Here is a 16,352-nt window from a genome sequence, read left to right as displayed (position 1 = left end):
AATAATCACATGGCAGATGTCACTTTGCATATCTGCTTTGAAGGATGCTTACTACGACATAATAAGTTTCCAAAGTATTTGGGCATGACCTTGGATCCTGCACTCTCTTATAAGCAACACCTAACAAACGTTGTTGCTAAGTTAAGAACCCATAACAATATAATACAAAAACTAATAGGCACGACATGGGGAGCAACAGCCAATAATCTACGGATTACAGCTCTCGGTCTAGTTTTCTCTGTTGCCGAATATTGCTCACAAATTTAACATGTGGCTAAATAGCACATGTTAAATTTGTTGATAATCTACTAAGGAATACAATGAGACTGATTTCTGGCACAATCAAATCAACTCCCACACACTGGCTCCCGGCTCTTAGCAACAGAGTTCCACCAAGTCTACGCAGGGCCAAAGCTCTCTTACAGGAGTATAAGAAAATCCTGGAGAACACAGCCCTGCCAATATACTTAGATCTCCCAGATTTAAGTATACAACAACTGAGATCACTATAATTAGCCCAACAATTGTTACAATCTAACTTTGACCTGAAGCAAAAGTGACAAGAACATTAGGAGAGCGAGGCAGATGATATTACAAAATTTTTTCTCAACAAATTACAAGAAAGTTTTAATGCTTGCTGTAACTTTCCACGAAAATTCTGGACTCAGCTTAATAGAATATGAACTGGTCATGGTGTATGTGCAGATATACTTTTTAAATGGGGTAAACGACCATCCCCACATTGTGATTGTGGAGCTCAAAGATAAACTGTGGACCATATTATAATCTAATGTTATCTTAGATCATATTCAGAAGACAAATCAGACTTTTTAAGTGTTACTCCCAAAGCTATGAACTATTTGACTGATATGGATATAACCTTTTCATTTCATTTTATTGGTTTTTAAAAATGACTTTGAACTTTATTTGCTTTTAAAATGACAGTGTATTGTACTGCATGTTTTGTTATTTGTTATGTTATGCCATATGAATAAATAAATAACTAACTTACCAACAACAGTAACTTTAGCTTGATTGGAGCCAGGTATATACAGCCGTTCCTGCTGATACTGAACTACTGGTTTTTCTGTCACATTTGTATACATATACTTAATAAGGTAAGCTCCTTGGGAAAGGTCCAACTGAACTGCAGTATGCCGGTACTGTGGAATACCATCTGCCTTTAAAAACAAGTCTCAACTTCAGTATATTTCATTGCCAACAGAAAACCTTACATGATAATGATTTTGAAATAAAAAAAGAAACAAGTATTATCAGAAAACTATATGTTATTTGTGTATACCTTTCAGGAATATACACACACAGTGTGTGTGTGTGTGGGGAGGTGCAACAACAGCTTTGTTCCATTTTCCTTTTATGTTAATTATTATTATTATATGTAAACATCACTAAAGAGTCAAGGAGTCATCATCATCATATTATTATTATTATTATTATTACAGGTATCTCCATGGAGTCAGTAGACTCATCATGGGAGACCCAAACTAGCAAAACAATATCTGTCATATCTCTTCTTGAATTCATTTACAGACGAAGATCTCACAACTAAATCAGGCAATGAATTTCACTCATTCACCACCATCCAGGCAAAAAACCTTGTTCTCACACCCTTGTTAACCACACTCTTCTTTAATTACACTCTTTAACCACATGCTTCTTTAATAGAGAGAATGTGTTGCGAGGTTCGGAAGGTGAATTGCATTGGATGAAGCAAGAAATAAAATGGATGCGGAATGAAATTAAGAGAATTCAGGTCAAAACTATTAAAATAAATCATGATGGCATGAAAGAGTTAACAAAAGATGAGCGAGTGGCGTTGTATGGCGACTCCATTATTAAAGGTGTGCTAGAGGATAAAATGCAGATGGCATGTTTTCCAGGTGGTAAAATGAGCAGAGTGATTGAGGCATTGAATATGAGGCGGGAGCGAGGAAAAGAGTTAATTGTATTAATTGGTACAAATGATTTGAGAGAGAACAAAGAGCATGTCAAAATGAATGTCAGGAGACTGCTTGGAAGGATAAAAGAGAACAGTGCGACAGGAAGGGTAGTCAGTGTGTTGCTTAGGTATGATTGTGGTGAAATGAGGCGGAGAGCAAGGATTATGAATGATATTCTGGCTGAAATGTGTGAGGAGATGGGAGTACAGTTTGTTAATGTGTGGAATGAGTTTGAGGGACGAAGTGAGCTGTATGGGAGCAATGGACTGCATTTGAGTGGTTATGGTGTGAGTCGCTTGGAGAGACTGCTGCTGGAAAGTGGAGAAGTGAATAGAGAGAATGAATCATATCACGAGGGGAGTGATGTGGAAGAGAATGAGAGTAAGACAGGAGAGATTGAAGAAGTGGAAATGAATGGGGAAGTGAGTGGTATGAGTATAGAAAATGAGAGAATGGGTGTGCAAGAGGAGCAGGGAAACGTGGAGGCTCAGGGTGGACAGGGGTACACAGCATGAGAAAGGGGGATGCTCCAAGAGGAGGTGAGAGCATGTGTAGGCAGGAAAGTAATGGGATGACCAGGGATCAAGAGGAAACAGATGGAATTGAAAGGATTCTAAAATAAAGAAGCAGAAAGGGAAATGGCCCCAGTCCAGCATGGAGAGATCACATCGAGTGAATGGTATCAGTGGAACTAGCTGTAGATCCAGAAATGAGTTGTTGTGTTTGTATACCAATGCTAGAAGTATAAGAAACAAGGCGGATGAAATGATTGCACTAATTGCGTCTGTGCACTCAGAGAGTGTCGGAATAAGTGAGACATGGTTAGATGAGGACGACATCCTGACAGGAATAGAGATGGAAAGGTATGATGTGTTTCGTGAGGATAGAAGGGGTAAAAAAGGAGGGGGAGTGCTATTGATGATAGAGAAAGAGTTATGTCCATACAAGGTAGAGATGTAAGAGGGAAATAGGGCCAGTGGTTTTGAGGCAGTATGGTGTGAGATAGAGGTGAATAGAATCAAATACTTGGTGGGATTTTGTTATAGACCTGGTAATGTGGATGGTGGTGATATGAAATGTATAGTCAAATAAGCCAAGTAAATAAGAAAAGGGTGATCATTATGGGTGATTTTAATTATGGCAATATAGACTGGAATGATGAGATAGCAACTGGAAGTAAAGAAAATGAGTTTCTTGAGTTTTTGAGGGATAACTACCTCAGACAGTATATAACAGAGGGCACACGAGGATTAAGGGTCTTGGATTTGGTCATCTCATTGGAGGATGTAATTATCAATGAGGTGTCAAATCATCCACCAATTGGCGAAAGTGACCACGAAGTGATTACCTGGGTGGTTGCCAGCAGTACAAGGACCCCTGTGAAAAAAGGGTTATATGTGGAACTACAAGGGGGGTGATTATGAAGAGCTCAGGAGACAGCTTCCAGGTGTAGCATGAAATGAGGAGTTAGCTGGAAAAGACATCAATGCAGCTTGGAGGATTTTCAAAAACTATTTAGTAGATGCTATGTCTAAATGTATACCATGGGTGAGAAGGTTAAATAAGGTAGGTGTGAGATGGATGAATAAAGAGATTAAGCATGCAATACAGAGAAAAAGGGCATTGTGGAGGCAGCATAAGAGAAGTGGAAGTAACCAATTTCTTGAGGTCTACAAAGACCAGGCAAGGAGGGTGACTTGGTTGGTGAGAGTAGCTAAAGAGAGGTATGAACAGCAGTTATCTAATGAAGTCAAAAAGAATCCTAGAGAGTTCTTTTGATATGTAGCCAGAAAAGAAAGAATGATTATGGAAGGATGACATTGATTGGAGGAAATGGTATAAAGACAGCTGTTGCAGAAATGTGTGGTGGGGATACTTAATGAGCAGTTCATAAAGATCTTTCATTCTTGTGAATGTGACTTCATGGAGAGATTAAGAGCAGTTGATGATAGGGAGGAGAGACTGACTGTAAGTGAGCAAGAGGTGTTTGGGGAGTTGAGTAAACTAGATGTAAATAAGGCTGTGGGACTTGAATATATATCACCATGTATTCTGAAGGAATGTGCCAGAGAGTTGACACCTGCCTTGACATATTTTTTTAATACAAGTCTTGCACTTGGTCAAGTTCCTAAAGAGTGGAAGGAGAGCAAGATTGTGCCACTTCATAAAGGAAGTGATCGAACTCAAGCATCAAACTATATGCCTATCTGTGTGTCAGGTGTTGTGGTTATGTTGTTGGAGAAGCTTGTGAGAACTAGGATCCAGAGTTGGGCTGACAACAATGGTATAATCTTTGATGGACAGCATGGATTTGCTAAAGGGAGGCCATGTTTTAGTAATCTACTTACTTATTACAATAAAGTGACTGCTTCCTTGGACAGAGGAGAAGGATACACGGTAATATACTTGGATTTCACAAAAGCTTTTGATAGAGTACCTCATGATAAGTTGACAGTCAAACTAGAGCAGATGGAGTTGGATATTAGATTAGTGTATTGGATTGGAGACTGGCTATCTGATAGGTATCAACAAGTTGTGTATGTGGGTATATCCAGAAAAAGGAAAGTCACTAGTGGAGTGCCTCAGGGATCTATTTTAGGGCCATTAGTATTTAACTTGTATATTAATGATATTGGCAAAGATTTGGATGGAGATATTCAGTTGTTTGCAGATGGTGCAAAGTTGGGACGAACCATAAAGAGTAGTGAAGATATTGTGGCCTTGCAAGAAGACTTGAATAAATTGAGTGATTGGGCAAGCAAATAGGGATGTGAGTTCAATGTTGCAAAATGTAAGGTTTTAAAATTTGGAAAACAAAGATGGGATGCAGAATTTATGCTTGGTGAGAATATATTGTTGGAAGTAGAGGAAATAAGAGATCTGGGGGTGATAGTGGATAAGGATCTAAAATTTAGGGGACACATCGCCAAAATTGTGAAGACAACACAAAGACTTCTGGGAATGATGCGGAGGACACTGACGTGTAGAAGTAGGGAGATTCTTGTTCCATTGTATAAGGCTTTGATTAGGCCACACATGGACTATTGTGCCCAGATTTGGTCTCCTGGTTTTCAGACGGATGAGGATATGTTGGAAAGGGTCCAAAGGCGACTGACTAAGGTAGTTTCTGGCCTCTGGAATATTGAGTATGAGGAAAGATTGAAAAGATGTAATTTGCAGAGTCTAGTGGAGAGAAGGAAGAGGGGAGATATGATAGAGACCTACAAGTTGGTAAGAGGTTGTTATATCATCAATGGTGGAGAAGTTCTACAGAGAATAGTGGGAGATCAGGGGAGAACCAGAGGTCATCCCTGGAAACTGTATAAAGAGGGTGTGAGTAGGGGAGTGAGAGGCAGGTTTTTTTCGTGCAGAGTTGTGAGTGATTGGAATGCCTTGCCTGAGAGTGTGGTGTCTGCAAGGAGGTTGAATGTATTTAAGACACGGTATGATGAGATGTGTGTGAGATAAAAGGACCTCCTAGATGAGTCTTTGACTCCATGAGGTCTTGTTTAATAATAATAATAATTTCCAGGGATGACCTCTTGTTTTTCCATCACTATCACCCAGCTGAAATATTTCCCCTGCATCAATCCTATAAAAACCTTTCAGTAATTTAAATGTTTCTATCATATCCCCTCTTCTCTGCCTATCAACCAACCTCTGCAACCCACAAGCTCTCAATCTATCAATGTAGGGAGCATTTTTTACATTACTCACCAAATTAGTCACTCTTCTCTGAACCCTTTACACATCCTCCTCATCTCCAAGGAATCCAGGTGGCCAGACCTGAGCACAGTAATCCAAATGTGGAAGTATCAACACTATCTATGTTACCTATTATATTTTGCCTATTATTATATTATATTTTATTATTATAAATTATATTTTTATATTTTTACATTATTATATTTTATTATTATAAAAATTATTATATTTTATTTATTATTATTATTATTATTAAACAAGACCTCATGGAGTCAAAGACTCATCTAGGAGGTCCTTTTATCTTACACACACATCTCATCATACCGTGTCTTAAACACATTCAAACTACTTGCAGACACCACGCTCTCAGGAAAGGCATTCCAATCACTCACAACTCTGCAAGAAAAAAACCTGCCTCTCACTCCCTTACTCACACCCTCCTTATACAGTTTCCAGGGATGACCTCTGGTTCTCCCCTGATTTATTTTACCTATTAAATGTTACCTATTATATCTCTCCTTATAAGTTTTATTTATACACACCATGAAATGAACTTGGACTTCACATTCTTTTCTTCTTGACCATTCAGTTCCAGAGATGAGTCTAATTCTCTCTCCACCTACCATGAGTTACGAAGTTTCCAATTTATCTATATTGTGAGAACCCATTATTAGTTTGTATGGTTCTACCATTTCTCATCTCCTCCTCCTCCTTCTATTTCTCAAGCTTTGATGGTAACATTCCTTCAGTCTGTCTTCAAATGTGAGGTTTCACAAACCTGATATGATTTAGGCTAGCCAATGCTGGAGTTTCCCAATGTTTCCTCATATCCATGGAACCCAGGTGACCATATCTGAGCTTAATAGTTCAAATGTGATCCTATCAAGGCCTTGTACAGTGGGAGAATACCTTCTTATTCCTATAAGTTAATGTTCTCTTCAATATTACAGTTACTGATGTGATGTGATGATATGATGTCTTAACCACCTTGGGTATGTGGCCTCTAAACTTAAGTCACTGCAACCATTATAAGTCTCTGGCTTCATCAACTACTTGTAGCAAATTCCCACTGATATAATATGTAGTCTGTAATGTCTTCAGCCCAAATACATAACTATGAACTTAGCAACATTAAACTGACACTCATTAATATTTGCCCAGAGAATCAGTCTGTTGAAGTCAGCCTGTAATGATTCTGTATCAGAAATTTCCCTTATCACCAAATCAAATAAATTTAGCATCAACTATATGTAATTGAATGTTTCCCTCAAAACCATCTCCATTATCATTAATATGTGACTTAAACAGGAATAGTCCAATGACAGAACCCTGTACTACCCCACCAGTCATACTCACAGCTCCTCCATATTATTATTATATTATTATTACCACCCCAAGACCTCATGGAGTTAAAGACTCATCTGGGATGTCCTTTTATCACGCACACAGCTCATCATACCGTGTTTTAAACACATTCAAACTCTTTGCAGACACCACATTCTCAGGCAAGGCATTCCAATCATTCACAACTCTGCATGAAAAAAACCTGCCTCTCACTCCCTTACTCACACCCTCTTTATACAGTTTCCGGGGATGACCTCTGGTTCTCCCCTGATCTCCCACTATTCTCTGTAAAACATCTCCAGGATTGATCCTATAACAACCCCTCACCAAGTTGTAGGTTTCTATCATATCTCCTCTCTTCCTCCTGTCCAATATATACTACTCTTTAATACTTTATGGTATTCTTAGTTATTGATACCATAATAACTACTCCAGATATACCAACTGGTCAACATTTTATCTCTGGAGATAAAATAGTTCTAACTCCACTCTAATATGGAATAATCCTGCCTTTCATTCATTAGGAGGGTTAAGACAACCAGGTTAGGGAGTAGAGCTAATTAATATAGTTATTCCTGAGACCTCCATGGAGTTAGAAGGCTCATCACTAATAAATATTAACTGTTATTAACACAATACCTACATACTGATCATTATAGGTGGTAGATATCCTATATCGTGATGTGAAACTCTCATTGTGCTTGCTGGAGGCCTGAAGTGGCTTGCAGCCATGTTTGGTTGCACCAGAGCAAGGACTACAGTTTCCATACTTCCCTTTTTCACATGCATTGTGAGTGATACCCTCAAGGACAAGCCAATCAATCAAACTTTAGGGCCTTAGCAACGAAACATTTGCGCAGGCTTGCCACCCCATAAATACATAGGACCAAAACAAATAGTAACATATCTGGAGTCTTCCTGATCAGCTAGTGCTAAATCTTGCTAAATCATTAACTCTAGCAGTCTGTAACTATGAGGAGACCAGGTATGGTAGTTTGCAGAGGGAGGAACTGGACAGGAGACTGGATTCCCTTTATGTGGATGGTATGTTTGATGTTTGTGAGTCTGTCACTTCTCATTGCATGTCTCTGTCATTATTATCTCTTCCCACTCATTATTATCTTTCCACACACATATAATGGATTACAATACACGTGGATAGGCTTATGTGTACGTCAGACATGTTATGATACATGTTTTTAACCTAGATGGTGCCATATTAGGACTTTAGTCTTGTGTTGCACGCGGCAATCACTTATACTGTCCCCACTGTTACACTGGATTGTGGTTGTCTTGCCTTTGTAACAATCTTGGTGTTGTGTGCTCTGAAGATGCTGGATATAAGACCAGCGAAATATTAGCTTTTACGTTAATAAATAGTTATTTGCTTAACCAACTGTGTTCTTTTATACTGTGAAACCAATCATAACATAAAATGGATTACAATGATTTTGGATGGATCTGATGAGGTCTTCAATTTCTGAAGGGACAATTATTATTATTATTATTATTATCATCTCGGGCAACTACAAGGAGTCGACAGACTCATCGAGGGAGGCCCTAACATCATGTCAAGAGCAACTATTCGACATTCACACAGTATCTATCATACCTCGCCTTGAACTCATTCACAGCCATAGCACCCACAACAGACTCTGGCAGCTTATTCCACTCATTCACCACTCTCCAAGTAAAAAAACTAGTTCTAACACTCCTGCTAACCGCACACTTGCCCAGCTTCCATCTATGGCCCCTAGTCCTCCCACCACCAATCCTATTCTCAAAAATATCTTCTGGATTAATCCTATAGAAACCCTTCAGTAATTTGAATGTCTCAATCATATCACCCCTTTTTTGCCTATCAACCAATTTCTGCAGCCCACAAATCTTCAACCTGTTCTCATAAGGTTCATTCCATAGTCCTGCTATTATCTTGGTCACTCCACAGTAGTCTAGATGGGGTCTTATCAAGGCTCAATATAGAGGAACAATAACTTGTTTGTCTCTGCATGTTAAAGTATTTTTCAGCAACCAAGTGATTTGATGAGCTGTTTTGGCCACTTTTGCAATGCGCCCCCTAAACTTCAACTCCCTATTCACCTACACTCCCAAATCCCTGGCCTCATCAATCTCCTGGAGTACGGTTCCTTTCACTCCAAAATGCATAACCTTACACTTTGCCACATTATTTGACATCCATTTTCCCTAGCCCAGTCCTCCAAACTATCCAAATCATCCTGCGAAAATTTGACATCCTGTGCACTCACAATTGCTCTACCCAACTTTGCATCATCAGCAAACAAGTGAACACTTCCTCTCAGATCCTTTCCTATATCGTTAATGAACAAATTGAAAAGTAGTGGTCCAAGAACAGAACTCTGTGGCACACCACTAGTCACAAGCCGTCTTTTGGACTCCACTCCTGAATAAACCACTCTCTGGTATCTCTCCATCAACCACCCTCCTATCCATCTCACCAACACAATATCCATCCCCCATCTGCTCCAGTTTACTGATTAAAGTTCCATGTGGTATCCTGTCAAAGGCCTTTGTAAGGTCCAGTAGAATCACTGTAAACCCTTATCCAGTTCAGCCGTCACTGTGTTATAAAACGTGAGCAAGTTACTGAGGCATGATCTTCCCTTCACAAAACCATGTTGTCCCCCATACAGTATCCTATTTTCATCTATCCAATCCTGTATTCTTTTCTTGACTAATTTCTCCAAGACCTTGACAACAATTCCTGATATGTTAATCGGTCGGTAATTTACAACAGCAGTCTTGGAACCTCCTTTATGCAGTGGAACTATTTTCCCCTCTTTCCATCCCCTCGGGACTAACCCAGACCCGAGACTCAAATTAAACAAAATGGTCAAGGGTACTGACAATTCTTTAGCCGCTTCACGTACGACACACAAGCTGGTATACCATCCAATCCCACAGATGTATTGACACTGAGGTTTTGCAATAGACTAGTCACCTCCACTTCATTCACCAATTTCTAATTTCTTGTAAATTCTTTTCCACTTTTTTGCAGTTGCTTGCCATTATTTCAATTTCATGGCTAATGTGCATGATTTGGAAGCTAGTTATTTTCTTGTCATGTAGATGGTAATCATACTGTGAGAACTTTGCATCAGTGAACTTTATTTTTTCTTTAATCATATCCCTCTCATTTCCTTTATCTGCTTTTCCTCATAGTCCATGAACTCTTTTGAGCCAGAGGAGTCTTCATTTGATGATTCACCACCTTCTCCATCTTTTCATTTTTTATCATTTCTATTTTTTCTTTAATCAATATCCCTCTTGCTCCCTTTATCTGCATTTTCCTCTTAGTCCATGAACTCTTTTGAGCCTGAGGAATCTTCCTTTGATGCTTCACAACTTTCTCCAGCTTTTCATTTTTTTATAATTTCTTTTCAGTTTTAGATTTTGTTCCTTTTTTTTAACTTTGTATTTTAATTTCTGTCTATACCTCATTTTTTTATGAATTAATCTTTCCTTTTTGATGATCTTGTCTGGATACTTGCTTTCAGATGTGTTACTTGCTTTTTCTCTTTCCTCTTATCTGATTTCTCCTTGTATAAGAGTTTTGTTTGTTTGCATTTGGTCTTCTATCTGTTCATATATCATACTAAATTTGTTATTATTAATTTTAACTAATGATGTTCCATCCATATTTGACAATCAAAGTGGTTCCTACTGTTCTGGAATGTTTGGGCTACTTAATGGTGGATATTGTACAACCCTTTATGTGCTTTTACCATGTACTGTTTGTTTGAAAGCACCCTCTTTGCTAGCTGAACTGGAAGATCTTGGAACTCTCCTTTACTCACCTCTGATGTATACACTATTCTAACTGATTTTACCAGTGCTCTCACTCTCTTTGAAAAATTTCTAAAGGAACAAATAGTAATGTGATGTTCAGAACTTTCACATTTCTGCCAGAGTTTGGGATACTGATTGGTAATATGTCTAATCTCTAAACAGTTAAAACATGTATCCCGGGGTGGTTGCCACCCAAGAGTGATCATATGAGGTGCAATGTAGGACCTGTGCCTGCACCCTAGGATAGTTTGCAATAATGTGATTTATACCAATATTGACAAAATTTGGTATGGGCCACCTTCATGTCCATTTTGAAAGTGACCTCACTAGAAAATCTGATGAGATCTTCGCTTGAGATATCCTTTCTTATATTACTCATTTTTACCCCATTTTGAGAATGTCAGGATGAGGGTTTCATCATAGTTTTATGTATATATATATATAACATTGGAAATCTCAATTTTTACTGTTCTAATCTGGCTTCCTATGATTACTGGAATTATTGTGCTGCCCTGGAATGTAAAACTCTGTAATAGTTCATCCTTAGTTTCCACATCTAACTGCAACTAAATATTTCTCTCCACCATACAGCATTAAAGTATAACTGACAAAGGAACTGACAGTGCCTTTAACCTGGCTTTTCAATCAAAGTCTGGCTGCGGGAAAGATGCCCATGGAATGGAAAGAAGATAAGATAGTGCCATTGCATAAGGGCGGTAACAGACTGGAAGTGTCTAATTATAGGCCAGTTTTTGTGCCATTAGTAGTTAGTAAGATCTTGAAGAAAGTAGTGAGGGACTGTATACAGCATTGGGCAGATGAGGGTAATGTTATCTGTGAGAGGCAACATGGTTTTGTGAAGGGACGCTCTTGTTTTAGCAATATGCTAGCCTTTTATGATAAAGATACAAGAGCATTAGATGAGGGAAAGGCATATACTGCAATTTTCCTAGACTTAGCAAAGCTATTTGACAGGGTGCCACATGATAAGCTCATATTCAAGTTTCAGCACATAGGTCTGGATGTCAGATTGCTCAACTGGATTCAGGATTCGCTGTCCGATAGGTATCAGAGTTGTGTATGGTGGAGCAATATCAAAGAGGCAGAAGGTTACAAGTGGGGTTCCACAGGGCTCAGTACTGGGACCTATATTGTTTAACCTTTATATCAATGACATTGTCCGTGGATTGCAAGGGGATATTCAGTTGTTTGAGGATGATGCGAAGCTGGGAAGGGTTATTAGTAATAGTGCAGATGTGGTAGCCCGCAAGAGGATTTGAATAAGCTAGATAGATGGGTAAATGAATAAGGATGTCAGTATAATGCAGCAAAATGTAAGGTCTTGAGGTTTGGGATGTAAGGTCTTTGTATGGGACGCTGCATACTTTATAGGAGCAGTTAAACTGGAGGAAGTAGGGGAGACAAGAGATCTGGGTTTGATGATTGATAGAAACCTGAAATTTAGGAGACATATTGCAAAGGTAGTGCAATATGTCCCCTAAAACACAGAAGACTGCTGCAATAATGAGGACATTTACCTTTAGAGATAAAATGGTTATCATTCTGTTGTATAAGACTCTGATCAGACCACACTTAGACTATTGTTCTCAGATCTGGTCCCCAAGATTCGAAGGGGATAAATTAACTGTGGAAAGGGTACAAAGGCAGATAACAAAGATGGTGTCAGGACTATACAATGTTAGTTATGAGGATCGGCTGAGGGAGTGTGGACTGTAGAGTTTGGTTAATAGAAGAAGGAGAGGTGATATGATTGAGACTTAAACTGTTGAGAGGGGGTTACAGGCTTGACACTGGGTTCTTTCACTTGGTTGAACAGCAGGAAGGAGTCAGGACAAAGGCCATCCCTGGAAGTTACGAAAGGAAACTGTGAGAAAGAGGGTGAGGAGTAGTTTCTTTGCATGGAGGGTGGTTGAACCATGGAATGCATTGCCTGATAGAGTGGTGAGAGCGAGAACGGTCAATATGTTTAAGGAGTGGTATGATAGACTTTGTTTCCTAGGAGGGACCTCCCACGATGAGTCTTTTGACTCCATGGAGACCTGAATAATAATAATAATAATAATAATAAATCTTACTAGTTCCTTCTACCACTTTTAAAACTTTACTAGCTTGTCTCGCCTCTTCACAAAATGGAATTTCAGTTCCTAGAGTTTGCACCCATGGAGGAATCATGAATTGGAGGAGAAGAGTGCTAGGAGAGCAAGAGTGCTTTAAATTATGGGATACTAAGGGAACTAATGGAAAGTCATCAGCTCCTATATATAAGTAGCCTACTCATGAAGATAATTCATGGGCAAACTGTTTGCATACACTTGATATAGGATTAAACAAGAGCATAATGTCTTGGCAAGTCCAGATTATTTTAATAATAAGGTAGTACACCTTTATGCTACTCGTATATGAGAAATACCATATTTTTCCTTGTATAAGATGACACTTTTTTTCTAAAATTTTTAGACCAAAAAATTGGGGTTCATATTATACATGGGGGGAGTAACTGGTTGAGAGACCTGTGGTACCATGTCTCTGCGAATAGGCTTCCACCAATCACTAGCCTTTGTTAACTCTGTCGATTGTCATTGACATCATTAACGGCTGATTCTGAATAAACCAATCAGAACTCTGAAAGCATTGATACATCTGCAGCTCGTTGGTGGGATAAGTTAATGCATTAACAATATTTTGAGCATACCCCATAAAAATGTCTGAAAATAAAGAAACATTATCATATTCTTCAAAATCTAAATTCTTCATCCCTAAAAATGCATCTTAGTATGTAATCTTAAAAATATTACCTAATTACTAAATATACTTTGAATATTTAAAAAAATATCAAATGTGTTCTGTTTTATGTTTAAAATATTGATTTCTTAATTTTGGGTTTGAAAAAGTAGGGTTCATCTTATACATGGAAAAATACGGTATATGGCTTCTTCATTAATTCAACTTTAGTATCTTCCTAAATCTGCTCCCTGGTTGCTGTCCTGGAGTGATTCAATGAGGAGTGATGAGGTTAGTAGTGACCCTTTAGGGCAGTGGTTCTCAACCGGTGTTCCCCGGAACACTGGTGTTCCGCGGAAGGTGAATAGGTGTTCCCTGAGAAGTTCTGGAATTTGTCATTTTTCAATTAATTTGTCAGCACAAATTAATTTAATGATGGTTTAATTGATGTTAATTAATTATTAATATAGAATTAATTATCAATTATTGATTAATAATAAAAAATCAGCTAAATTGCCAATTAATTATTAATTTATACATTACAAAATAACCAAGGTGTTCTGCGAAAATTTCAGGATTTGTGAAGTGTTCCGTAGTCGAAAAAAGTTTGAGAAACACTGCTTTAGGATCACTACTCTCTCCTAGATCACTTCCTCTACTAGTGTGATCTTGTAACTTGCAGTTGTAAAATTAATTCAGTCATCAATAAACAGAGCTTGTTTAGCACCAATGTTGCCCTTTAGTGTGGAATACAGGTTCAAATTCTGTCTAGGATCCAAAGAACTTTTATCAAGACTTTTCAATGGATTGTGAGTTATCTGGTTTCATATGGAGATGGCAAAGTTTCTCCCTCCCTGAAACCTGTTTTTTTCATCTGGCAAAACAGGCAAACCAACCAAGAAAAAAATATGCCAGGCAGAGACAATGCAGATTGTTTAGGGTTAGCAGCCCTATCATAAGCAACAGCAGTCAGGTTCCTAAGAAGCCAAGTTATTTGGCTGTGGCAGACCACTGAACCTGACATGAAATAGAAGATGGGATAATAGTAAATAACAAATTAGCAAAATTTGTTCTTGAATTTGACACTGAAATGAAAACTGACTATTTCCTACTACTCTCACAATTTTATTTTCTGCATGATATTTGAGAATAATGAAAGCATAAACTAAAGAAAAGGATTGATTCAAAGTCAAACTGCTTAAAAGACCCCAAAATAAAGTCACATCATGATTGACTACCAGGATGTGACTCATGGTTAACTATGGGTGTAACGACACGTGTTGAGGACCCTATCTCTTCCACATATTGTCGTAAGTATTCATGACTGTAATCAGTGTGTGTTCACGGGCCCGGTTTGCCTGTTCTGAGGGACGAAAAACCCGCGTTTCCGGGTGAAAAAAACTCTCTACCTCCATATGAGACCGGCTAACTCACTTTTAGCTAAAAGAGACCAGATAAAGGTTCTGCACGTCATAGATGGAAATCGAACCTAGGTCTTTCCAACTTCGGGATTTCGTCTATACGACTGAGCTACAGAGGCTCTATCTTGAAATATTAAACATTTGTTTATTATTCTACAAATTTCTGAAATGTTAAAACAGGTGGTATCTCATATCTATTGCCAAATCCACTTACATACAGAAATAAATAAATAAATAATTATTTATTTATTTATTATAAAACAATTATAATTGTTTTATAATTATTATCTTACTTATTATGATAATTCTGAATCTCCATGCAGTCAAACTCATGGAGATCTTCCTTAGGCAACAGAGTCTATTATTCACTTCTTAATCTTATTCACTATCTACACACTCACTACCCTTCGAGCAACATTCCAAGCTCCTACTATTCTCCATGCAAAATAGCTACTCATATACTCAGGTTTTTGTTGTTGTTTTTTTTCACAACATCCAAGCATGTCCCCTTGTTTCAAGATATGAAAAACCTGAATATCTATTATATCATCCATTCATCTTCTATCCACCAAATGCAACAGATTACGTGCCTTCGGTCTATCAGCATATACAGACATTACACAGTCCTGATATGATTTTTGATATCAGCCTTTATTGTCTCTCCAAAGTTACTTGATCCCCTTCAAAAAATTGGTGCCCAGATCTAAGCATAGTAATCCAGATATAGCCTGATCCTTCTCAGTATTATTATTATTATTATTATTATTATCTAATTTCCATGAAGTCAAAGGACTCGATTCAGCAGGTCTATGAAACATTACTGCAGTAATTCTCTGGGTTGTCTTCACAACCTTTGCAATATGTCTCACAAACTTGACATTTGTGCCCAACATCAGCCCAAGATTCCTTCTCACCAATAAAGAGGAATACAAAGATGGCATCCAAGTCGCCATATTTGTCTAAAAATCTTAACTTAAAGGATTTGATTCAGTGTACCATTTGCAAAATGTATGCACTGAGGAGAGTGGTTGGAGTCTGATTAAACAACGATAGTGGAGTGAATGTGTGCAAAAAGTGTAAAGAATGTGAGGATTTAAAGAGTGCTTCAGGTCGTGTGAGTGATATCGTTGATGAAAGTGAGAATCTAGATAAAAGTGATATTCGAGGTATGAATGGTGATATTTGTGAGGTAGTACCTGATAGCTGTGAGAGTGGCGTTGAAAGTGAGAAGGAAGGTAAAACGATTGAATGAATCATCAGAGAATAAAAATGATGACACTGACGCAATGAGTGAGATCGCTTTATTACACGGAGCGATACATAGGGCAAATCGGAAGCTGGAGCGTTGGCA

At 38.2% G+C, this 16,352-nt stretch overlaps 1 protein-coding gene across 5 annotated transcripts in view; it reads right to left on the bottom strand.

Annotated features, from left to right (window-relative positions):
- The window catches only part of LOC150103595 (CD109 antigen-like), a 716,838-nt gene that overhangs the window by 150,545 nt on the left and 549,941 nt on the right, over nucleotides 1-16,352 (bottom strand). For all 5 annotated transcript variants that reach the window (XM_090397638.1, XM_090397642.1, XM_090397639.1 and 2 more), the window contains one exon: nucleotides 1,013-1,181. In XM_090397638.1, the coding sequence (XP_090253764.1) occupies nucleotides 1,013-1,181 (169 nt within the window). The remainder of the gene's footprint in view (nucleotides 1-1,012; nucleotides 1,182-16,352) is intronic.

Source organism: Typopeltis vanoorti, chromosome 9 (assembly GCF_054136105.1).
Source record: "Typopeltis vanoorti isolate ZY-2024b chromosome 9, IOZ_Tvanoo_1.0, whole genome shotgun sequence".
Classification (NCBI taxonomy): domain Eukaryota; kingdom Metazoa; phylum Arthropoda; class Arachnida; order Uropygi; family Thelyphonidae; genus Typopeltis; species Typopeltis vanoorti.
The sequence above is the reverse complement of the archived record's forward strand: the minus strand, read 5'-3'. Positions and strand labels throughout refer to the sequence as shown.